The 23,800-nt window shown below is 41.1% G+C and overlaps 3 protein-coding genes across 4 annotated transcripts; 2 read left to right on the top strand and 1 right to left on the bottom strand.

Annotated features, from left to right (window-relative positions):
* The first annotated feature begins 324 nt into the window (after positions 1–324).
* On the top strand, positions 325–6,405 carry LOC109636699 (mediator of RNA polymerase II transcription subunit 26-like). 2 transcript variants are annotated; one of them, XM_020098591.2, is made up of 3 exons: positions 325–665; positions 2,451–2,525; positions 2,631–6,405. In XM_020098591.2, the coding sequence occupies exons 1-3, from the start codon at positions 594–596 to the stop codon at positions 4,194–4,196; spliced, it is 1,713 nt and encodes a 570-aa protein (XP_019954150.2). In that variant the 5' UTR covers positions 325–593; the 3' UTR covers positions 4,197–6,405. The 2 variants fall into 2 exon arrangements, with proteins under 2 accessions (XP_019954150.2, XP_019954149.2); XM_020098590.2 differs by having other exon boundaries at positions 332–665; positions 2,448–2,525.
* A 125-nt stretch (positions 6,406–6,530) lies between these two features.
* slc35e1 (solute carrier family 35 member E1) lies at positions 6,531–18,434 on the top strand. Its single transcript, XM_020098587.2, has 6 exons — positions 6,531–6,967; positions 9,094–9,164; positions 12,559–12,696; positions 12,909–13,034; positions 13,256–13,501; positions 13,752–18,434. The coding sequence occupies exons 1-6, from the start codon at positions 6,640–6,642 to the stop codon at positions 13,983–13,985; spliced, it is 1,143 nt and encodes a 380-aa protein (XP_019954146.1). The 5' UTR covers positions 6,531–6,639; the 3' UTR covers positions 13,986–18,434.
* Positions 18,435–19,756: 1,322 nt separating this feature from the next.
* On the bottom strand, positions 19,757–23,138 carry LOC109636581 (prostaglandin E2 receptor EP4 subtype-like). Its single transcript, XM_020098351.2, has 2 exons — positions 21,948–23,138; positions 19,757–20,693 (listed from the first exon to the last, which is right to left on the bottom strand). Exons 1-2 carry the CDS (start codon positions 22,764–22,766, stop codon positions 20,346–20,348), a joined length of 1,167 nt encoding a protein of 388 aa, XP_019953910.1. The 5' UTR covers positions 22,767–23,138; the 3' UTR covers positions 19,757–20,345.
* Between the last annotated feature and the right edge of the window lie 662 nt (positions 23,139–23,800).

Raw genomic sequence — 23,800 nt, 5'->3', positions numbered from 1 at the left:
TTTTCAAATCTAGATTCAATCAAAGATAAAATGTTATTATTACAAAGTATTTTCCCAAACATTTGAGAGGTGATATGAGCTTATGAGAGTCATAGAGCTGATATAAATAAATATACAAGTGACTGTTAGAGGTGTTCTGAAGCTCTTTATAAAAGAGGTTTACTGTTTATAATTCAATAGAAAACCAGTGATCATGAGAGGTGTTGTGAACTCCGCAGCTCTTCGTGTATTTGTTGACACTGTGTTCGGTCCAATATGGCGGCGACGTTGACGTAGTAAGACCCAGCGGCCAATGCGGTGTCTACGCACCATATATATGTGTGCGACGCAGCCGCGGAGGAGGAGGCTGCCAGCCGAGGACGGTGGCCGATTCCCGGAGAGGATTTTCTGTCGTCGTCGTCGCCTCAATAGAATCAGCACATGCTGGTGGCGAACGAAGACGAAGCGTAAAGCGTCATAAAAAAACCATGATGCCCGCTCCTCCAGAAAATCCTCCGCCGGGCCTGTGAGCGCGTCGGCAGGTTTCCACCGGTGAGGAGCGGACCCTCCGCTGTCTCCAGTCCGTCCTGACCGACCCGCGACACCGCCAGGCGATGACAGCGGCTCCGGTCACTCCGCAGGTGATGAGAGACCGGCTGCTACAGGCCATCGACGGCCAGAGCAATGTGAGTATGAGCGGTGGTTTGTTCAGGGGACAAAGGTGAACAATGAGCCGGCTTCAGGTCCCTGCAGGCGGGGGGGGAAGAGCAGAGGCGGTCGGTGTGTGTGGAGACTTATTATGTGCTTGTTAATTGGCTGGTAAACATCTCGTGTTAGCGAAAGTAACCGACACAAGGAACCCAGGCGCCTGGCTAACACTGCTGCTGGCTAACACTGTGTTTATATCTGTGCACTGAAATACACTGTGTCGTTTAAACTGAGCTTCTCCATAGGAAGTGTAAATCTGCAGCTCAGTGACAGGAATGTAGATTATTATGGGATTCAGTTAATATAAAGATTTATATACATTCAGACATCTTCACCCCTTATACAGCTGGTGAATTACTATTGTTACAACACATAAGATTGTACAATCAGACTAGATGACACCATGTGATGTTGATATACAGTTCAGGGCTGGACGATGTGGCCAAACATTGCATAGAAAAAAAGAATATAGAGATATAAATATCATATCAGTCGATATTGATGATCATCCTGATAAATGTCACATGATTATTTTACATTTAGAGACTGATTTGTGCTCCTGATTGAAGATTGTTGTTTTAAACTTGTATTTATTAGCAAAGAATGACAAACGCATAATAAACAGTAAAACATTTTAGTCATCTGAGGTAGATCAATTATGTGTTCTACCCCCTCACTGTGCACAATGCATAAGCATTATATTGACATGTATTGAACCTTTGTTATATTGCTATTGAAAGAAATTAAATTGCGAAAACCGAAGATTTTGTTATATTGGCCAGACTTATACCAGGATGCTGTCCGGTTCTCCTGAAAATACCATCGCAGTCAAACACCCAAAAGATATTTTAAATTTCAAGATAAGTTTCTTTAATATGCCTGACTTCTTTCGTCCAATAATTATCCTGGAAAATCGTTGAAAATGTCAAAGTAAAATTGGGGATAAAATATTCCTGGATCCATCCCTTTATTCAGATCTGTGCCAAAATATAATGAGTTCTGCATTGGCCCAGTCCACCAGATTTTGTGGAAATCTGTTCAGCGGTTTTTGCATGATACTGCGGAGTGAAAATATAACCTCCTTGCCAGAGGTATATGCTCTATGCAGTAAACTATGATGTTGTGCATTTTCTCCACACTAACAATTAGTAATGATTTGATCTATAAATAGAAGACAGCAAAAAGTCCTGTAACAATATATTCAAGCAAAAGCCGACTTGACCAAATGTTTTGAGAACCCGGAGATATCCAACGTTTAACATTTTTGCTTTAAAAAATGATTATAGAAATAGACAAACAACTTTCTCAGATTTTGTTGGTGGGTAATTATGGATGAAATAGTTTTTCATGACATGTCAATTCATTGCACAAACCTATGAGATATCTCACACTTCAAGATACTTCAGGACACATACAATGCCTTTAATCAAATACTCATGATGTGCAACATTTATTTCAGTGGTCCATCACAGCCAGAGACATTTGCATGCAGTTTCAGTTTGTCATATTGAGCCTGAAACCAGTGCGAGTACATCGTCTTCTTGACATACAGGTGCATGTTTGAAAGTCTATTCAAATTATGCCCCGACCTTTTAATAGCCCATCTTCTTTCTGTAGAACAAGCAAATGTTCCCGTTCAATTCAGAATCACAAACTGTCACATCTTCACATAAATAGCTGGATTTGGACGCTGTTGTTGTAACGGGGATAACACAATGATGTTTTTTTTTCGTGTGATATATAAATATTTGTCTTTTCAGCAGATATGCAACATGGTGGTAGTTATGGAGGTTATCTCTTTTTTGGAGAAACATCCCATCACCAAAGAAGCACTGGAGGTAGGTGACCTTCAATTTGAACTTTCAAAACAAGATGTAGTTAAATCCCACTTTTTAAAAGTCGAGTCATAGGCACTGTGTCACTCCAATCTCATTTCCTTGAAGGAAACCCGTCTCGGCAAGCTCATCAACGATGTCCGGAAGAAGACCAAGAACGAGGACCTTGCAAAAAGAGCCAAGAAGCTGCTGCGAAACTGGCAGAAGCTAATTGAGCCAGGGAAGGGTGAGGTGTTGTCCAAAGAACGCACAGGTGCATCATGGTCTTCCAATGGCGGTGCTCATCCCTGCATCTCTGCACCAGCTGCCAGCACAACATCAGGTAAAACAGGCCCAGAGTTGAAGAACAGAACTGACTTTAACAACTGCTTCTCCCCACGATTGGAAAAACCAGGAAACAGGAAACGTAAGGGTGACCAGAAGGAGGGACAGATTTTACCAGCCAAGAAATCCAAAACGACCCTGAATGATAAAATACAAAACTCCAAACAGCTGCAAACCAATGGAACTGGCAGCAGCTCTGAATTTTTTACGGATTCTCGTGCATGTCAGCCTATAGACAGGGAGATTTCTGAGCCTTTGGAAAATGACAGGCCAAATAAAATCCCTGTCAATGCCGTAAAACCTCATCCAAGTTCACTGGGATACAGCAAACCTCTTGGCACTTCTTTGTCAAAAGCATCAGTTCTGCAGCAGCAAGAGAGTAAGGAGCAAGTTGCCTCTGGGGGTCAGTATCGACCCAGAAGCCCCCGCTGTTCCTTGCACAGTCCTCAAACTCCAAAGCAGGAAGCTGTTGTCAGACAGACCACACAAGCACAGAGTGGGAGTCTTTTGAGTCCCACTGTGAGGTCTGGGTCTGTGGATACTTTTGTGCTGGGGCCTTCTACTCAGCCTTTAAATGTTGGTGTACAGGGTTTTCACAATGATAGTTTGAGGTCTGCAAGTTTGGACTGTCAAGGCAGGCCTCCTGATACATCTCTCCCCCACCCAACCGACTCCTCCTTCAATGATAGGGTCAGTGCTGAAGACGATGGTTCTTTAAGCAATACAGGGAAAAGGAAAAGACAGAAACACAAGTCTAAAGACTATGGACAGGCTGTTGAAGATGGCAGTAAACCGGTCAGGTTAAAAGATAGGAGACTCACGTTTGACCCCGTGACAGGGCAGATCAAGCCCTCCTCCCATAAGGAGCTCTGCCAGGAGAAGGAGGCTAAACTTGTGCACAGACTTGAACCTCAGTGGCCAGAACAGCCGAAGCAAAATCCGCCAGTCCCTCGCAGTCCCTTCCAGCAGACAGACTGGAAAGAGCTGTCGAGAAGCGAAATTATCCAGTCTTACCTTAGCCAGCAAAGCAACGTGCTGACATCGTCGGGCACCCATGCTCCTGGTGCACATTTTTTCATGACAGAGTTCTTGAAAAAAGAGGAACACAGAAGCAAAGAAACCAAGAAGACACTCATGTTAGCACCAGAACGACCGGCCAAGGATTTACCAGGAGTTAGCAGAGCGATCAACAACGAAGACCTCAGCAGATTACATGCACAGCAGTGGTCCGGGGTTAACGGCTGCTATGACACAAAGGGTACCTGGTACGACTGGACAGAGTGCATCTCCTTAGACCCACATGGAGATGAGAGCAGGTTGAACATCCTGCCATATGTCTGTCTGGACTAAAACCAAGGTCAGGAATCTGACTTGAAAGCTGGCGTCATCGTACAGGGTAGCGGCTAAGGGTTTGGGAAGCACTTCAGTTGGAGTATGCTGCTGTTTTGCACTGTAGTAAAAAATGGAATAAATATGCTGCCTGTTTGTGATTGTTAGAGCACAGGGGGTGTAATCAGTGTTTTTATGAGTTTGTGAATGTTGTGTTAGGACAGCATGAAGAGATATGGATTTATATCAGCTGCCCATTTAGTTGTTGTTAGTTTCTGTACAGATTGAGTTTCCAAATCCTGTCGTTCTTTGTATCAGAGAGGACTAGCACATCATACTGCGGAGGTGCATTCTGCTCATCCAAGTGAGTCCACATGCCTTGTGGAATGTGACAGAATTTTCTGCATTTATCACGTTTATTTCATAGTGCAGTTTTTCTTTTTCATTTCAAAGTTATTTTAAAAATGTTGGTGAAATAAATCTTAAAGTAGCTACCTTCATATCCAAAGGAATGAACAATTGTCAGTGCTATTAAAAATATTTCACCATTTATAGCCACCTCTCCCCCCATTACATGAGTGCAGAAAGAGTAACTCACAACTCAGTTTTTAAAACATTTCACTTTTTACTTGTCTTTGGTCGCTGTAGAAAAAGTGACATGAAACTGACAGATCCGACTGCAGAAAGGAAAACTGACAAAGAAATGTGACTGTCATGTATAATATTGATTAACATGTATGTACATGTGTAGATGATACTGAATCACGTTTTTTCATTTACAATTTGGTCAGTGATGCAGCAATGACATTCCAGACTTTCCCTGCTGAAACACCAACCTACCTTACACAGGAAATGTCTCAAATGACACATTTTGATAATGTGAACTAATATTTTATACTTGCCTTTCCCTTTACTGTATATTTAGCTTTTAAAATATGAATTAAAATGGCAACAGGAGCTTATGCAACTAGCTTGCATCTTTGTACTGTCAGGAAGAACTTCAATACATATTGACATGCTGGATAAAGTACTTACTATCATTCCTTTTAGATATTGTTTGCCTTATGGAAACCTGTGTTTCCCTTAAGACAGAGCCTTAGTGAATGTACAGGAATTAGCCTTTTGTGTTCAGTCGAATGCAGAAGAGAACATATTTGCTACTTAGTCCTTTTAAATGGACGTGTTGATATCTGTTAATAAAAATAAGGATCCGTGACCGCTTGTCTTCTCTTTAAGTTTCTTTAGCTTCCCTTTTTTTACTGGTTTATAAAATGTATTTGTATGAATCTTACGGACAAATGTGTTTTCACAGTGCAGGGTTATTACACATTGCTCTAAGCTGGATTTTGATTAATTCAGAGATACCCAACTTTTGAAAACAACATTACAAATTTTTGATATATCTTTTACAGAAAAATGACTTATTTGTTAGTTCCGCTGAGAGGTTATGATTTTGTCAGCGGTTGTTTCTGTTACTTTGCAGCAGCATTATGCGAAAACAACCAGACGGATTGGATATGGTGTGGGTTAGGAAAGAACCCCATACATTTTGGTGTGAAACATACAAACAACATTTCAAGAAAGGGCAGTTTTTTCTTTATTTTCCCGATTACTCAAAGAGTCATGAATGGATCTTGATGGGAAAAAAATCTGGCATGTTTAGGGGACTGATATTTATGAATGTGTGCAATTTGGTTCAGATGTAAATAAAAAAAAAATCTTGATTTAGTGGTTTGTAATGTTGTTTCATAGCCACTCCAGCCTGGTATGGGCAGAGGAGCCACTTGTGAAAGCAGGAAACTGCTTGGGGCCCTAGGCCTTGAAGGGGCCCCCCCGAGGGCTGACAAACTTCACTTCACAACAGATGGAGTATTCACAATGTCATCTCCGTAGTAAAAACCTCCCTGTAGGGGCCCCGCGTTGTTGCCGTCAGAGTTACAGTTGTGTATCATTCTCAGAGTTTGAATAGAAGAAGAAGAGTTATCTACCTGGAAGTGAAAAAAGAAGGAAAAGAGGAGGAAATAAGAAAGCTGATAATGACAATGATGTATAACTGAATGTTGTCATTGACGAATGGGAGAGAGACTTTTTGGCGTTTATTTGTCGTTTTTACTGTTCTTTATATTATTATTATATTTATATTTTGAAAATTAGAATGTTTTTATTGTTTTTTTTGAAAAATGTACTTATGAAAGTGAATTTTTTTAAATAAAAAAATGTTTACACTTCCTACCTTTCTTCGGTGTACGATTATTTATAACATGTTGATGAACGCTGTTTGTTTTATTTAGACTTTTACTTTTACAAACACGTTTGTCACTTTGTATTATCTTGAAGGCTGTGGCCAGAAACTGTGTCACATCCGGTTGTGGGTGCACTGACGGCAGCTTGACGCCGAGCAGCGTTTCTCTTCCCGGTGCAGACGCTCGCTCTCGGCCGGTGCCTCGTCACTCCGCGCTGGAAGATGGCTGCGGTGGAGCGGACCCCGGTCAGGGAAGGGATCCGGATAGTTTCTCTGTGTGCGTGCTGGTACACGGTCAGCTCGGGGGGCAATGTCATCAACAAAATCATCCTGAACGGGTTCCCGTACCCGGTCACCGTGTCTCTGTTCCACATCATCTCCATCGTCGTCTTCCTCCCTCCGCTCTTGCGGGCATGGGGAGTCCCCAAAACAGAACTGCCGAGCAGGTACTACCGGTGGTACATCTTGCCTTTAGCTTTCGGGAAATACTTCGCATCAGTGTCGGCGCACTTCAGCATATGGAAAGTACCGGTTTCATACGCACACACGGGTGAGTAAAGCAGATGAATGCTCTTGTTTCTGGGTAAACGTGAGGCCACCCGGCTCCTCCGCGGTAACTCGATGTGTCCGTCGTCAGCTGATGTTAGCTTCGCGGCTAACGCCGGGGACAACTCGGCGGCACCGGCAGTTAGCCCGCTTGTGGGCCCCGGAAACTGTCGGTGCTGTGAAGGTCGTGAACAGGCAGACTAGTCAACCCAGCACCGGCCTCCTAACGCCACATTTACCCCTCGTATCGAGCCCTGGAGAGTGGCGGAGCGGCGGCGGCTGTGAGCTAGCTAGCTAGCTAACGTAGTTAACGCTGGCAGGAGGAGAGGGGGGAGGGTCCCGGACTGACGGTGCTCTGTGTTCCTCCAACTCTCATCTGAGACCAACTAACTTCAATCCGCTCCTTCATGTTCTCATACAACCTGCTGAGCCATTGAGTTAACCAGACCTCTAACAAGCTGCAGCTCCCACATGAGAGAAGTTTCAGAGATGCACCTGAATTATCTGATTCAGTCTTCTCACGACGCTTGAGCTCAAATGTATCTTTTACTTTAACAACAAAACAGTGAAGTTTAGCTTCATGAACTAAGTCTGTTCGCGTTTACAATCAATTTGCCTTTACCCCTTTGACTCACTATTTTCACAGACGGTGTCTTAAACTGTGCAGGCAGATCCTCAACAAAGCTGCAAAAGATAAATTAGCTTTATGAATATAATGTGCTTAAACCAGTGGGTTAGAATAAAGTTCAAATAAAAAACACAATCATGTACATGCGAGTGTGTTTTAAAAAAGAAGAGTGCGACTATTAAATGAGTAATGTATAAGTTATATATGTTTTATACATACTGTAGGTGTTATGTTAGTATGTGCACGCATACACATATACATATATGTACTAAAATGTACATATTTACAAGTGCAGAAGTATTAGTATCAATATATACAATACTTACAGTGTGTAATACACAGAATATGTGATTATCTGCTACTTTTCTTTGTCAGTTGACAGTAAACTGTTTTTTAAAGACAATCTAGTTAAAAAATGAGGGCTTGGTAAAACTTGAAACGGCATAATTTCACAATTTTCTTTCGAAAATCTGGACATTAATAATGTAAATAATCGTTTGTTGCAGGTTAATATCATATATTACATAATAATAATACATTTTCATACATAAAATGGCAGTGTTAGTCTCACACAGGAGCTCACTCAGAGGTATGGTCTTGGTTGGAGGCCCCAGTTTGTGGCGAGCTTTCTAAAAATGTAATTCACCCTATTTATATCAATAAGGGTTGATTGAATGTAAGACACACGTCTCAGTATACAGCAGTACGGCTCAACAGCACCACAAATTACACCCTGGAAAATGACCGTGAGCTTGAATCACAACTTCTGAAAAGCTTTCATCAAACAACATGAACGTGGGTCTTGCTGCAGGTCTGTTGTTAAACTGCTTTACATAAGTGATAATTCGCCACTGTAGATGTGCTGTCAATGAAATACTGATTTCCTTGTAGCTGAATGCTCTGTTCCAGGCTCCATCCCTCACCTGAAGCCCCTCTTATATCTTAAAGACAAACTCCAGAAAATGTCCAGACCTTTTTTTCTCCACATATTGTAGAGTTCATTTCAGAAAGACTCTATTTTCATTTCAAATCGTGTCTGACTTCCACCGCAGCGCATTAAGGATCGTTTGTGATCTTTGGACCCATTTTAAAGAGCCTTTGCTTCCTTGTCAATTAATTCTGAATTTTGTTCTGTCATTAACCACCAGTCTGCAGTTGCCAGTGTAATACAACAGCCCTGCAGTAAATCAGAACTTAATTCACTGTGTTTTCTATTTAATCCTTATAAAATGTGTCCATCATTTGAAAACAAAACCGGGCTGTCATGACTAAGTCTGTCATTGTTGGTGACACACCAGAGTAAACTCGCTGTAATAGTACATCAGTCAGTGAATGCATGGTGCAATATAACAGAGGACACAAGTTTAGTGTTTGACAGGGGCGTGGGTCTGCATAGAACACCAGAGCATTTATAGTACAAATGTCAGTCTTTTAAGCTTTACTTGTTACTGTTAGTTCTCGTTGTTGCTGACGTCTCTTTCCTGTTTGTGTTTCTTTCACAGTCAAAGCCACAATGCCAATATGGGTTGTGCTGTTATCAAGAATTATCATGAGAGAGAAGCAAACCACAAAGGTGAGTAGGTTTGATACAGCAAACAAGACACAAGGCCCACTCTATACCAGCCTGTTCCTCAAGTGTTAGAGACGCAGCAGTGGTGATGTGGCACTGTACTGCGCCTGTGCTGCATCTCATGTTACAGCTATCAGCAGGGGCTTTTGTCCCCGACTATGATCAGGTGCTCAGTGGGAGGGTGGAGGTGAGGGATGGGAGACTAATTCTAATTTCCACAAATCGGCCACAGTCACCTGGTAATTCCCCAAACTACTTTAAATATTAGGAGCCAATAGAGTTTATACACATTCTTTCATGCTTGGTATGCGGGTGTGCAATGACCAGATGGCAGAGTTATGTGTGGATTACAGGAAGCATAATGCCATGGTTGTAAAATACTTTAATTAAAACTTGTCAGCTTTAATAAAAAAACGTGGGAGGGATTTATTTTAGATGAACTAGCAAATCAACTTGAAGTGATAGTAACTTGAAACTTTTCCTGCGCCCTCTGCGGCCGCATGTGGTGATTCATTCTGTTCACCGTCACGTCTAAGTGAATTTCATGAAGAGAAAGAACAAAGCCTATCAATGTCTTGACCGAAGCTCTGGCTTTGTAGTACCCCTCACTGAATTGAAACACAACTGAATGGTGGATATTACCCATGATCCCCAGCTTACTTAATCAGAAGAGCTGCAGCGATGACAAATGAACCAATGTGTTTATTATTCCTCACTGAATAAACTGTGGGTTTTAATGACTTCTAAGTTTTTTCAACTGATCTACAGTTCAGCATCACTCTTGAACTTGCTGGATCTTATTTTTGGAAGTTTAAACTGCGACTGTTGGTCAGTTACACACTTCTCACAGGAGATCGAACCTGATCACCAAAGTTTCATTAGAAGTTGCCATTTTAAGGTACAATAAAGTTGTGTTGCTTTAAGTTCATCCTGAAGTGATTGTCACTGTAAGTCTTTGTCAGAACTGCATCAGGCTGATTGTTTCTATGATAAAACAAAACTTCACTATAATTTGTCAAATGGTGCGAGTAATGGATATTTCTGATGTAAATTAATTTCATTGTTTCGTCTATATAATGGAGAAAATAGTGATAAATGTCCATCACAACTTCCAGGGCTTGCTAAAAGTATTGCTTAACTGAATATACAAAGTCAAATCTGACATAGTCTAAATGAGCCCTGACACTCCTTCCATAGAAATGATAGAAAACAACTTATAAACCAAACAAAATAACTTACTATAGGAAACTGTCAAGACTGTTTTCTTCAAGCACAGCTGCTGTATCCGACTATTAAATCATATTCATTTTACAAACTAATAATATAATTGTCTTTCATAATATTCACTTTGCAGCTGTATTTATTATATTAGAGAAATTCAGACCAGAATTCAGTGTCTGCTTGTACTTACTATTAAAGAACCAGGATTTGAAGCAGTGGGAGCAGGAGATTTCTCCAGTTTAACATCAGCTTGTCATGTTTACTTTGCAGCCAGCAGCTGAGTATTCAGACCGGCCACAGACAGGGAATGTAGGCTTTGATAATATATTACTGAGATCCTGTTTGAGGAGGAGCAGGCCACACTGTACTTTACTGTACTGAGAAACCTTAAGTTGTATGAAAAGCATTAGACCGTCTCACAGGCCTTTTCTCTGCAGATATTTTGATGCGTTACAGTAGATAAAGCAAAGATGTCAATAATAAAAAGAAGCTGTCAGCTTTCCTGGTATTTTACTGGCTCGCTTAATCATTTCTTACTGGGACAATTGTAAATCTTATCAGTGACACCTGTATCTTTCCTTCAGCAGTGAATCAAAATGTTTGGAGACCAAATAAATACGTGACTTAACTTTATTAGCAAAAGACTGAAATTACCACCTTTATAACTTAATGCAGTTTAATACAACATCCCTGTCCCAATGTGTGAGAAGCTGATGTTTGTGTTGTGGTAAATCAGATTATATGTGTATTGTTGTGGTCGTACATAGTGGTAGTTTTTGTCCTTCCTATGTAAACTAAGGAGGCAAGAAATTAGAAACAGTTGTATGTAGCTTTCAAAAAAAATGAGTAAATGCAATTTTACCACCTCAGTTTGATGTAGGGCTGTAAGTGAGTATTTGCATTATTAATTCATCTGTTTTCTGGTTGAATCATTTAGTACGGTATATTAAATATCAAATAATGCTTTTTGCAATTTGAGCTCACAGTGATGTTGTCATCTTGATTTTCAACCAACTGTTCTGCACCATAAGATGTTAAAATGTAATCTGATAAATAAGATAAAAACCAACAAATTCTGACATTTTGCTTGAAAAAAATCTTTAAAAACAATTAATCGGTTATCCAACCAGTTTCAGTAATTTTCTAGTTGATTATTTGATGACTTGTTGCTGCTCTAATATAACGTAGTCCAGGACAACACTGCTTTTATGACTTCAATGCCAATAAATAATCAAATTTTAAACATATCTTGAACAATAACTGAACATTACAGGTTTCATAGAATAACAATTGGAATATAATAGACTGTAATGGATTTCTGTAATAAAATATAACCTGGGTTTGTATCTTACAAGCGCTATGATGTGACTTAATCGTAACATTCCTGCAACTTTTAATTTTGAGTGCAGAAACCCTTCAGGATAAATCTTCACAATGATTCAGGGCACCTGAAATGGGTCAGACATCTAGGCCTCTGCCAAAATAGAAACAACACAAAAAGGAAGGAGCACATTCCAGTTACTGTAGTAGTGGTTAAAGAACAAGCATGGCATTTGAAGGATAAATCAAACACGCTATATTTGTTGATTTATGATTATGCCGTTAACTTTCCGACCTGAGTCATGTTTGAATAGTTAAAACCTGAAGCTGTGCTGCTTCCTTGTACTGCATCCTGAATGACCATCACCAAACCTGTTTATCACACTAGGGATAGCCTTCAGGGAGGAAGGGGCCCTACAGTGTCTTGATATTGGAAAGTGCTGAGACAGGGCTAGCTTGTTAGCATGCTAATTTCAGTAGAGGCAGAGAAATGATAGAAGGTAATAGAACGAAGCATAAGAACATTGTCGTTGTTTTCCAACCCTGGAGACAACTCTTGGCGCTAAAAGTTTGATGCAGAACTCTCAGCGTTTCAGTGAAGGTTGATACTAATGTTGGTAGCATAGCAGAAACGTGCATATAGTCACTTTTAAACTAACAAACACAAGCAAATGAAGATAGTTGGCTTTATATTTTTGTGTCAATTGTGGATTAATATAATGACTTTAGGTCCTGGATTACAGGTTGGGATTGCAGATAAAATTGTAGTTCCCTGAATAAATGAATGAAGTAATGTTTGTCTTTCTTTCTTTCCTTGCTGACTCTGCCCTCTCGCTCCCTGTGCTCATTGTTGCAGGTGTACACATCACTCATCCCCATCATTGGTGGAGTGCTGCTGGCCACGGCGACGGAGATGTCGTTTCATGTTTCAGGATTAATCAGTGCTCTGGCTGCCACGCTCTGCTTCTCTCTGCAGAACATCTTCTCCAAAAAGGTAAACCATCCTCCTGCTGGTATGTGCCACATGATCCCTGCAGGGAGGAGGCTAATTGAAATGTCACTTCTTGTTGGTGTGAAACTGATATCCTGTTGTGCTGCGCGTGTGGAAGTGTTTGAAACGCTGTGAGAAAGGAGAAGTGGCTGTGTTAACAAGGAAAGACCCAAGACATTACATAATCTTTGTGTGACTCAACCGTTTTTTCTTAGGTGCTGCGCGACACACGGGTCCACCACCTGAGGCTTCTCAACATCCTGGGCTTTAATGCCGTGATCTTCATGCTGCCCACCTGGGTTCTGGTGGATCTCTCTGTGTTTCTTGTGAACGGAGACCTGGTGAGTTGCAGTAACTGCTCCTCAATGGATCTGACATCTGTATCATCTTGATCTTAAATGTGGTATGATGACAGAATTTACTAACCACAATAAATACTTCAGAAGTAGAGCCTTTAACACACCTGATGGTATCTGTGTTTATATTTTGCCAATATGCACAGCATTAGTTTGAATCAAAAAGTCACCTAAAAAACATCATGTTATGTTTTTTCTTGCCTCAGTCAGACATCTCAGGATGGAGTGGTACCTTTGTCCTCCTCCTCATTAGTGGCTTCTGCAACTTCGCCCAGAACGTTATCGCCTTTAGCGTGCTCAACCTCGTCAGCCCGCTCAGCTACGCAGTCGCCAACGCCACCAAGAGGATCATGGTCATCAGCATATCACTGCTAATGTTGCGCAACCCCGTCAGCCTCACTAACATCTTGGGCATGATGACGGCCATAGTTGGGGTCTTCCTCTACAATAAGGTGAGTCTTCCCTGACCAGGATTCCCACAAGTCCCTGAAAACCTTGAAAGTTTGTGATGTTGAGTTAATAGGCCTAAACATGTCTCTCATTGTTATTCACTCAGTAAATACTGAAGTTTAGGTGCACATAATTTATCCTCTTGTGTTTGACCCGGCCAAGCTAATTGGTTGGCAGCCTCAGTGCACTGCCGGAGACCAACTACTAAGACATAGTTATCAAAATCAAATTTCCCTTCTCCTCTGCTAACAGGCCAAGTATGACGCAAACAAGCAGAAGAAGCTGCTGCCAAGCTCCAAGCAGGACCTGACGTCCTTTGACAACCCAGCGCTGGAAAAGATCCAGGCCAACGGTTCAGTGCCTTTCTCCCACGGCTCAGAACAGCAGCAGCAGCACAACTGGAACAACGTGCTGACCGACCACTTTCAGTACAGCCGACAGACCTACACGACAAACCACAGCAGCAACCAGCAGTACGTGGTGTAACGCAGGAGTCTGTGCTCGCCCCGGGTCGCTGTCATAGACATCACTCTGTATAGCCGGCCCCACCCCCACCGCTGCAGCGGGTCATCTCTGCCCCGCTTCACACTTGAAAGTGAAGGCAAGTGCCATTTGTTCTGAACGAGGAGGAAAGAGTTGGTGTTGATTGCCCAGTGACCTGACCTCTCCCATGCTCCTCCCTGTCTAAACTTCACTTTCCGACAGCTTCATTTTGTCACTGTCTGTTTATTTTTTAGTTCTCACTGTATGGGATAGGTTGAGAAAGAACAAAACTTGTATCTTTAATTTTCAGACATTTAGGTTAAAAAGAATCCAGGTGGTTGATCAGGGATTTACACCTCACTGTTTGGAAATGTTTGAGTTTTGTTTTTCAAAAACAGCCATACAGTGTTTGTTTTTTATTAGAGGAAGAGATGTCAGCTGTAATTATTAACTCTGAACATGCACCCATATTTCAGTGGATCACAATTCAGTGAACTGCCTTAGCATTTCTGATTTTTAGGTATTTCATGTTAATGATTGTCCTTTTTCTTCATGAGGCATTTGTCATGATGTGAGGAGAAACCAATTATTTGCTGAGTCCAAAGTCTTCTGAGGCAGGTGGGATTTGTTTGTGGACTGTGGAGGATTTAAAAAAAAAAAGAAAAAGTTGGATGCAATGTCAGTTTAGTGCTTTGGCTTAGACTGAAATAACTCAACAATTACGCATACCTCCACCAAGACCCACTAGTACCCTTAGATTCAGTCAAGCAGCACCAAATTGCACACACCTGTAAATATAAGTTCCATAAATATGCCTGATGTTTTTATCAAGATCCATTATTTCTTCAGAAAAAACGTGAAAAATATTCCTGGATCTGCATCAAAATTTACTTCTCCTTCTTTCGTACTACACCACCAAGTTTTCTTGGAAATCCGTCCAGTACTTTGTTGTGTCTTCCGTGTTACTACCAGACAAACACATGCAGACGAACACATAATCTCCTTGGTAACTATTAGACGAGTTTCTGGTGAATTTTGAATTCTTGATCCTCAGAGGATGAATCCCACTCACTTTGATGTTCTTCTGACTTGTCTTGTCGCTGCCGTCAGTTAAAATTTTTAATTTGTTTCATGCTTTGGTTTATTAATGATTAAAAATCCTGAAAACTAATGACATTCCCGTCAGCCTGCTCTCGACCTTTATTAGTGCTGATTAGAAATTGCTGAGAAACTTACTGAGCTGTAAAACAAGATCTGCTCTTGCTTAACACAGTGGTACAAAAATACCTGATGAGGAAAAACGCCCAAATTTCCCCCCCAAAAAAAAGGTCATTTTAAACTTGTCACTCAGGCAGCAGATGTTGTGACGGCCACTGTTGAACACCTAAGTTTGTGAAATGGATTTACAAAACAAAACACAAGGGCTGGACGATATGGCCACAAATTACATCAAGATAAAAACTTTCATATCAAAACATATCGATAATTATCACGATAATTTCACCGTCTTTAAGTTTAAAGAAGTGAGAGAAAGTTTTTTTTAACTACTTTATGAGCAGAGAATGACAAGCACTGGATTAACAGCGAAACATTTTATAAATCTGATGTTAATCAAATACTTTTCGCTTTGCTTTGAACAATGCATGAGCATTGAGCATATATACATATATATATATATATATATATATATATATATATATATATATATATACTGGACTTTTGTTATATTGCTATTGATGGGGATTTTATTGTGATAATTGTTTTTAGCATTTTGTCATACCCCAACATGCTTTGTCCATGTCTTTGAATTGAGACAAATGTTTCTGCAGTGAGACAGTTTCTATTGCTCAGTCGGTGGCCTCACACAGATGTTTCCTTCATGCAAGCAAGGATCTAAATGTTTGTTGTCATGGACCATTAATGTAAAAGGTTAGATTAATATTTGATTGCTCAAAACAAAGCATCCTAATATGCATACTGTAGAACCCTCGTGATTCATCTTTCTTAGGAGTAGAACCATTTCGGATGTAAAGGATGTAAAAATGACGATTTAAAACAACGCATAGTGTTTATTCAATTGATCATTACTATTTATTGATCTGCGAAGCTTCTCAAGCCTTGACATTTTTTCCTCCTGTCAGGCGATTTATATATATATATTTTTTCAGCCTGAACCAAAGCTGCTCTATCATGATTGTTTTTCTATTAACAGAGGTTCGTGTCAAATTTACACATCAAGAAACAACCACATGTGTGATGTTACTTCACAACCTCGCTGTTTAACGTAAAGCAACAGACTTAGATTTATGAAATGTGCATGAACTCAGAGGTTTGCTCTGGACATTTAATTAAAGATTCAGCTGTAATTTCAGGTGGACCTGATGCTTGATTATCATTATTGATGAGCAATTATTTTTAAAAGGCCTTTTTCTAACTGCTTAAACTATTTAATATAGGAATCTCTTGTTTTTCTCCAAGCATGATTTCTTCTGTTGTCTCTGGTGCACTCTGAGCGTCTCACTGCAGCAATATAATGGTTTTATTTTCTCCTCTGTAACTTAACTTTGAAATCAGCGTTGTATAGATTTAGAAACAACACATTGTTTTTTAAGTGCCATTTGTAGCCAGGGAGCTTGTTTTTTTAACCCCTAATTCATAGTGCAGTTATATTTTATTAATATGGCTTTTTTTGGTTAAAGTTTACTGTGTTTGCCTTTTCCGATAGTTTCAAAACACTGTCACAGTATTTAGTCCCAAACTGATCCTTATCCTTCACAGATCTCTCTGGGAGTTGTGTGTTCAGGGCCTCTCTGGACATTTAAATTTATTTTAGATTCACGGGGGGAAATTAACTGTAACTGCTGATGCTGTTTTTAGGTTGTTGGGATAATAAAGCTGCTGTGGTTTTCTCCAGAAGGGAGTCTAATCTAAAATGCTTAGATAGAAAACCAAATGTCAGCTCCTGAAATAGTGAAGTTGGCTGTTTTACACTGACTGACAGAAAAGTGCAAACACCTGAGTGGTGTAATGTGAGTTTTACACAGCCCTGCCCCAATGATAAATTACTCTGTTTAATGTCCTGGCTGCTGCTGTTGCTCTTTGTGTTTAAACTTATGAGCAGAAATATCCTTGAAACAACAGACAAATTTACAGAGCTGAGCGTTCAGCAGCTGACGAGTTGTTGAGAACTGAAACAGAGTTGAAAGAGAAATCTGTCATTTCAGTTCAACTTCAACTGTCAGAATCAGAGCCTAGCTGAACTGTCGATTCATTAAAAAGACTTAGAAATCATTACAAACCAGCATTTTCCTGCTATATGCACTGAGGAAACCTAAACTTTAAGGATTCCTGAATAGTTTTGAATATTTTTTACAGCAGCGGCTCTTCTGGTTCAGGAAGCCGGGAATCATGGGTAGTATCCACCATTGTGTTTAAGTTCAGTAAGAGACACTACGCAGTCAAGAGATTCACAGGCTTTGGTTTTCTCTCTAATCACCACACGTGGCTGCAGAGGGCGCTGTTGCTCAGTTGAAGTTAAATGGTGTTGCATTAACTCAAATTGACCAGTAATCAAGACCTCTCAGTACAGATACGTGTTATGATTAGTCTCCTACCTCATCTCCTTAGCAACGACTTTCGTCAGGTGAAATGTGACATATCATGTTCTCCTGGACAAAACATAATCTGTCCGAATTTTAAATGATTGTGTTGATTCAGCAAAAATCTGCATATTTCTTGCTGAATAGTTTGAAGACATCAGATATCTTTCGTACTTTGACAGACAACATCCAGTTAAATGACAGCTATGATTTCCTGTTGTAGGAATGTAATGTTTATGTGTCATCTGCATCAACATGTTGTGCTTTGAATGAAGCAGCAACTGAAGCCAGTGGTCATTTGGATGCATTGACAGAAAGGAATTATGGTACAAACAGAATTTGGACCTTTTGTCGCTGCTGCAGCTCATGTTTTAGTCTCTTGCATTTGTTTTGTTCATGTCCCTCCTCGTGTCACTTCTGCTGCTGATGCACTGCAGCGCGGACGCTCCGTTCACATGTCGACAAGATGTCAAATTTAGAAACTTCAACATGTGGGAGACCTGTTGTAGTTTATAAATTTCCTCTATTTCCTTCCTTTGATTCTGCACAGTGAGTGAACTCTTGATTTGGACGCCGGCTCTCTGCTGTAAAGCCTCTGACTGGGATGTAAATGTAGACGAGTGGACAAAGAGGAAGACACTTTGTAAAAGTTGTATAATTATTATTTTGTGCGTCTTTAATGGATCTTGAGCGAGAACTTTTTTCTTAACCAATGTTTATAGATTTTTATTTATGGTGTCATGGTATGAACATGTTGTACAGAAGTGCAGCTCTGCACAGTCTCGTCTGCTTATGTTTAGTAATTGCTATTTTTAAATGTGGGGGGGGAATAAATGCATCATGGAATACTGAATGTTTTAATGGCTCTTTAATAGTTAGTATAAGTAAAAGCACAAAGGAATTTCAAGTAAATGGGACTGATATTTTAAAAGACCAAATATTTCTATGATTACAATCTCGGAGCCCATTGGTTGTCTTCTGATGATGAATTAATCTCCGAGAGCGACTGCCAATATTTTGAGGCTTCTGGTGTAGACAGTGGATTTGTGAGCCAAGACTCTGTCTCGCAATCACTGTGCGCAGTTTCCATTACAACAAGTCTCTTCTAGCCACACAAAATACAAACAGTAATTCTTTCTGTAGGTGTTATAAGTCCAGATGACACTTAAGCTAAACTCTTAACATCTATCTGCATCTGATAGCAGGTCAATTAAAAACTCAATGCATTTCAGTCAATGAGTTCCACCTGTAAACCCACAGTTTAAAGAGTTTAATATAATTATAACTGTCACATTAGTTAGTTTACTTTAATTCAGGCTGGTGGTTTATCCCAGTGGTTCCCAGTGAAGGGGTCATCATCATCATCAGACTCCCTCACTGACGACCCCTCACTTATCTGGTGACCCTTTAGATTCTAAATTGATTAAATATTTAAATATGACTATTGGTCACTGAATAAAGCACTATACAGTCGCCTATCTTCATTCAGAGTGGCTTTAATTCATTTATAGTGTTTTATGAAAGTAGTCGAGCATTTTACAAGAACAAGCCCAGATTAGTTCTCCGGAATTGAAGGAGGCGGAGGGTGTGACAAGATGTTTTTCTCTGGAATTGAAGGAGATGCAAAGAGCATTACGCCCTTTGATTTAATCCAGTTGTCAGAGATGTCAGTGACTGACATGGTAACTCAGACATCATACTGGTAACTTACCATTATGTTGTCACCCTCCAAAATGGCTCTGACCTCTTGCACCACAGCCACTCTGGTGTTTACCAAATGTTTGTTTTGTATGTTACTCAACAGTATGACACAAAAACAGGATGGATCACCAGTTAGTTAGAAGGCTGTGGTATGAGTCAGGGAAAAATATAACGTTTTCTTGCAGATTTGGTTTAGGGAAAAAAAAATGTATCTGCAAGATGCAGTTTTTTCAACATTTTTGTTGATTTCTCAGAAAATAATCTTTGATCTGGATGAAATTTTGGAATGTTTGAAACTTGGTGTGGATCCAAACATAAAACTTGGATTTAGTAAATGTGTTCATAAAGAAAACTGTTGAAAAATGTAAATTTAGATTTGATTTCAAATAGTGTTCAAAATGTCCTGAAGAGAATAATTGATAAACCTCAACTGGGACTAGATCACAGTGGGTTGTGGTCAATAAATGAAAGAGATTAAGACAAACTCAGCCTCAGTTTTATTGCAAACAAGAATCTTTACTGCAAACAGACGTCAGCATCAAACAGTCAAGTCTTTACTCAGCTCATATCAGTGTTTGTCCTGAGGAGTTTCACGTCTCATAAAAACACCTGTGATGGGTCTCACTCAGTGTCTGGTCAACACAGACTCTTACCATGCTCGTGCACTGATGTGTGAACACGTGTCCTTTAACTCTTGACCTTCAAAGAGTCACAGGCCACATGAGAACTGGCCCCAGAGATGAGCTGTCCATCTACCTGCAGCTGTAGAACGAGGAGAGAATGGATGAGAAGTCAAAGTTAGAAAATAAAGGCTCAGTCTTGTCTTGTTGATGCACTAACAGCCGAGTTTTTCTCATCAGTCCCGAGTCTCTGCAGGAGTCTACAGAGATGAAGTCAGCGCCGGCCTCTGTTTCTGTCGAATAAATAATCCAACAGGAGCTCTGAGGGGCCTCGTCCAGCTGTGAGCCACAAAGTTGTCACTGTGTTTCCATCTCACACGTGACAGCTCTGAACCCGAGTCGCCGCATTGAGCAGCAAACATTCACAGATGTTGGACGAGTCCTCAGTCTGCCGTGTTTGAAGTCTGTTGGAGGCTCTCCGTGTCGTACGGAGTGAACTTGACAGTAGCGGGGAGCTGAGTGATGATGCTTGTGCTGCACATCAGCTGGGTGAACACGTGGCTGTCCCTCATGATATCAGGATAAAAAGGATTCCTCTGTGGCGGCGGAGAGGCGCTGTTGCGAGGGCTGCTGCCTCGTCTGGATAACGTGAGCAACCGTCGCAACAGAGACCGTCTGAGGAGGATGTAGATCCAGGGGTCCAGGATGGGGTTGACAGATGCGATCCTGATGGCCGCCAGGTCAGCTTCAGGGTCTTCTTTCAGCATGAAGTGGTTTGCGAACACACGGACCTGAAGGAAAAAAACAAGTTACAGCTCAGAACTTCATGGTGTAAATAATATGGTCAGATACAAACAGAATATTGTCCTTTTGTTTTATTGTATTTGGTTTCCCAATTAAAATACAACATAGATGATCATTCCTAAACTTAATGTGAAGAATTCACTGGCGGATCTTGGATTTTTCTAGATGAGGGCCATTAGGGGGCATCATTTACACAGGGGGGGCCAATATACATGTATGTCTGACATCCATGAGCAATTCCAGATTCAATAAGGTGCAGTGAAGTCACTCCTTGAGTAACTTTTTTAAACTGACAGGACAGGGGCCCTTCAGGGGCCAATTTCCCCTTGCCCCCTGGATCAGCCCTTAAACTGATAAAGAACTATATTAACTAGGGCCTTTTTTTATTACAAAACATCTCGATTAATTAGTTGCTTGATGTTTTATTTTATACCAAAATTAAACTGAAAAATACAACAGAATTGCCCTAAAGCCTAAAAAGCCTGCAGACGAATGACTTTCTGACCATCAGGTTGACCAACTGAAGATTTTCTAAGTTCACTGTCATATATATATTTCACAAATCATCACATCTCAGAACCTGAGACCAGAATAGCCTTTTTTTAATTTCACAAATATAAAAATAGCTGCTGATTCATTCTGTATCAATCAACTCGATGTTTAAGGAACTACATGTGATCCCTCTTAAAGCTTGAATGACTATGATTGTGTTAAAAACATGATTCAATTCTGAAATATTACCTTGAATAGTTGAAAAGACAAATCTACCAAGTAATCATCAGGGGGGTTGAAGGGATTAATAGACAGAACACAATAATTTTCTTGAGGAGAAATAGTTTTTTCCATTTTCTCCTCTCTCAAATCCTCTCGTGACCCCTCAGATTTCTCTTATCATGGCCCCTCACCCACACATTTAAAACCACTTTCACATTCATGTAATGACTTTGTAAATCCCTGCCCTAACACTATGAGGGCGTATAAGAAAAAGATGTTGTAACTATAGGTCAAAACTCTGATATCACACATACACAGTGTCAAGAAAATCTACTAAAATACAAGTTCTACTTTAGTTTCATGCCGTCTTTCTCGTGTTTGTCATTTTATAACATAGGCTGCTATGATAACAGTATGTTGGCGACAGGTTAATACAAATATTGGTCTGTGGTGGGAAGTAAATTCACGATAAATAGGCAACAAACACCACAATCAGTGCAGACTAATTAATTAATTGACTGACTCACCACTAGCGGAACTGAACAGGCCAGAACCACCGCAGAGGTCATCACCAGCACCGCCATCATCTGCGTCTCTGCGGCCGAAGACAGAGCCTTCCACCTCTGCCGGATGCTGGCTCTGGAGACGAACCGCTGCACGGTCCTCTGGCGCATCAGCAGCAGCGACCCGCACACCGCCAGGTTCAGCACGATGGTGCCCAGGATGAGCAGCAGGCTCACCACGCCGTACAGGATGGAGTAGGCCACCGGTTCGCCCGTCCTCCAGTTGATGAAGCACCAGGTGGTGGAGGACTGCAGCCTGCTCCGCGCCAGGCCCATCATCGGGAGGCAGCAGAAGAAGATGTGACTGATGTAGATGAAGAAGAGGAACCTCTGCGCAAAGCGTCTGTCCACCCCCCAGCGCTGGTAGGTGTAGGGGCAACAGATGGCCAGGTACCGCTCCGCCGCCATGGCGCAGATGATGCTGAGTCCTGTCAAACTGAAGAACAGCAGCAGGAAGGAGTGAAACTCGCAGACGTGCTGGTGCTCAAACACATGCTTGTCCAGGTAGTTGGCGATGGTGAGCGGGCTGGCCAGGCAGGTGCCCAGCAGGTCCGTCACCGCCAGACCGCACAGCAGCGTGTAGAAGGCGGAGGACTTCTTCTCCTGTCTCGACACTGACAGGACGATTATTGCGATTAAATTCCCAATGGCGCCTCCGGCAAACATGAAAATAGGCAAAGCGATCGATGTCTTGACAGTGGCCGCTTGTGACTGCTGAGCCGGCGTCTCGCTACCGGAGAGAGGTCCGTGCGTAAAGTCCGCGCTCTCCATCGCCGCAAGCATCCAAAGGCTCGCGCTTGTCAGCGATGTTTCCTCTGGTCTGCGAGGACTGGGAAGTGCATTTCCTCTTCACCCCCATGCAACAGTGGATAAGATGCCAGCGGGGGTTTCTTCTCTGGAAGACTCAACCCCTTGGCTTTCCGGTAAGGAACCACACGGAGGCTGTTTGCGCGCAGAGGGGAGGGATGTCTCCACCGAACCACCCAGCAGCAGCCGGACAGGATGGATGGAAGGAGAGTGACAGAGAAAAGGGAACATAGATGTTTCCTGTCTTACAGTTTTTACTTCATGTCTTATCTGACAGCGTGGGTGGCGTCATCGCAGCTCTGCGTAATGTTGATTCCAGCTTGTCAGGAGGTCAGTGGAGAGCCCAGTGAGTAAAGATAGAGACACAGGAGGCTTCTCCAGACTCTTCTCACCCGACATGAGTCATGTGTGAACACACTGAGACTGAGACATGTGGGTTTGGGTCAAGGGCCACAGTTTCTACTGCTCCTCTCGTTCTGTCTGTATCCAAAGAGTTTGATTAAAGTTGACAACCTGTTACCATCAGCATTTTATTATTGAGATTTGAGTTACTTTTTGTTTTGCTCATGTGTTTGTCACAATATCAGACAATGTACGTCTTAAAACTTGAATGTTTTTTATTTCTCTTTATTTATTTCTATTTTTGTGATATCTCACCTCACCCTCTCCCCCCAAACATAAAAAAGAAACTGTTGTAGCCCTAAGTTTTCATAAAAACTCAAAAGGTGTTTAGTTTGTCCAGTCTGGACTAATGTAAAAAACATGGCGGCCTCCGTAGAGAGGGTCCCCTCGATGTAAATATAAAGTATTTGAATATAAAGGACCTTTTCTGGGGTAAAGAAAACTACAATTCATACAATTTAGATGAAATGAACTAGTGAAAACATCATGAGGATTATTCTACATTCAATTTCTCCCAATAGTTCCCTTTCACTTAAATCTTACACACTGGACCTTTAAATATATAGTTTTGATCAAACATTTAAATCTTTTCTTTTTCTCTTTTGCTA

Source organism: Paralichthys olivaceus, chromosome 3, assembly GCF_024713975.1.
Source record: "Paralichthys olivaceus isolate ysfri-2021 chromosome 3, ASM2471397v2, whole genome shotgun sequence".
In the NCBI taxonomy this organism is placed as follows: domain Eukaryota; kingdom Metazoa; phylum Chordata; class Actinopteri; order Pleuronectiformes; family Paralichthyidae; genus Paralichthys; species Paralichthys olivaceus.
This window is presented reverse-complemented; position numbering and strand designations above follow the sequence as displayed.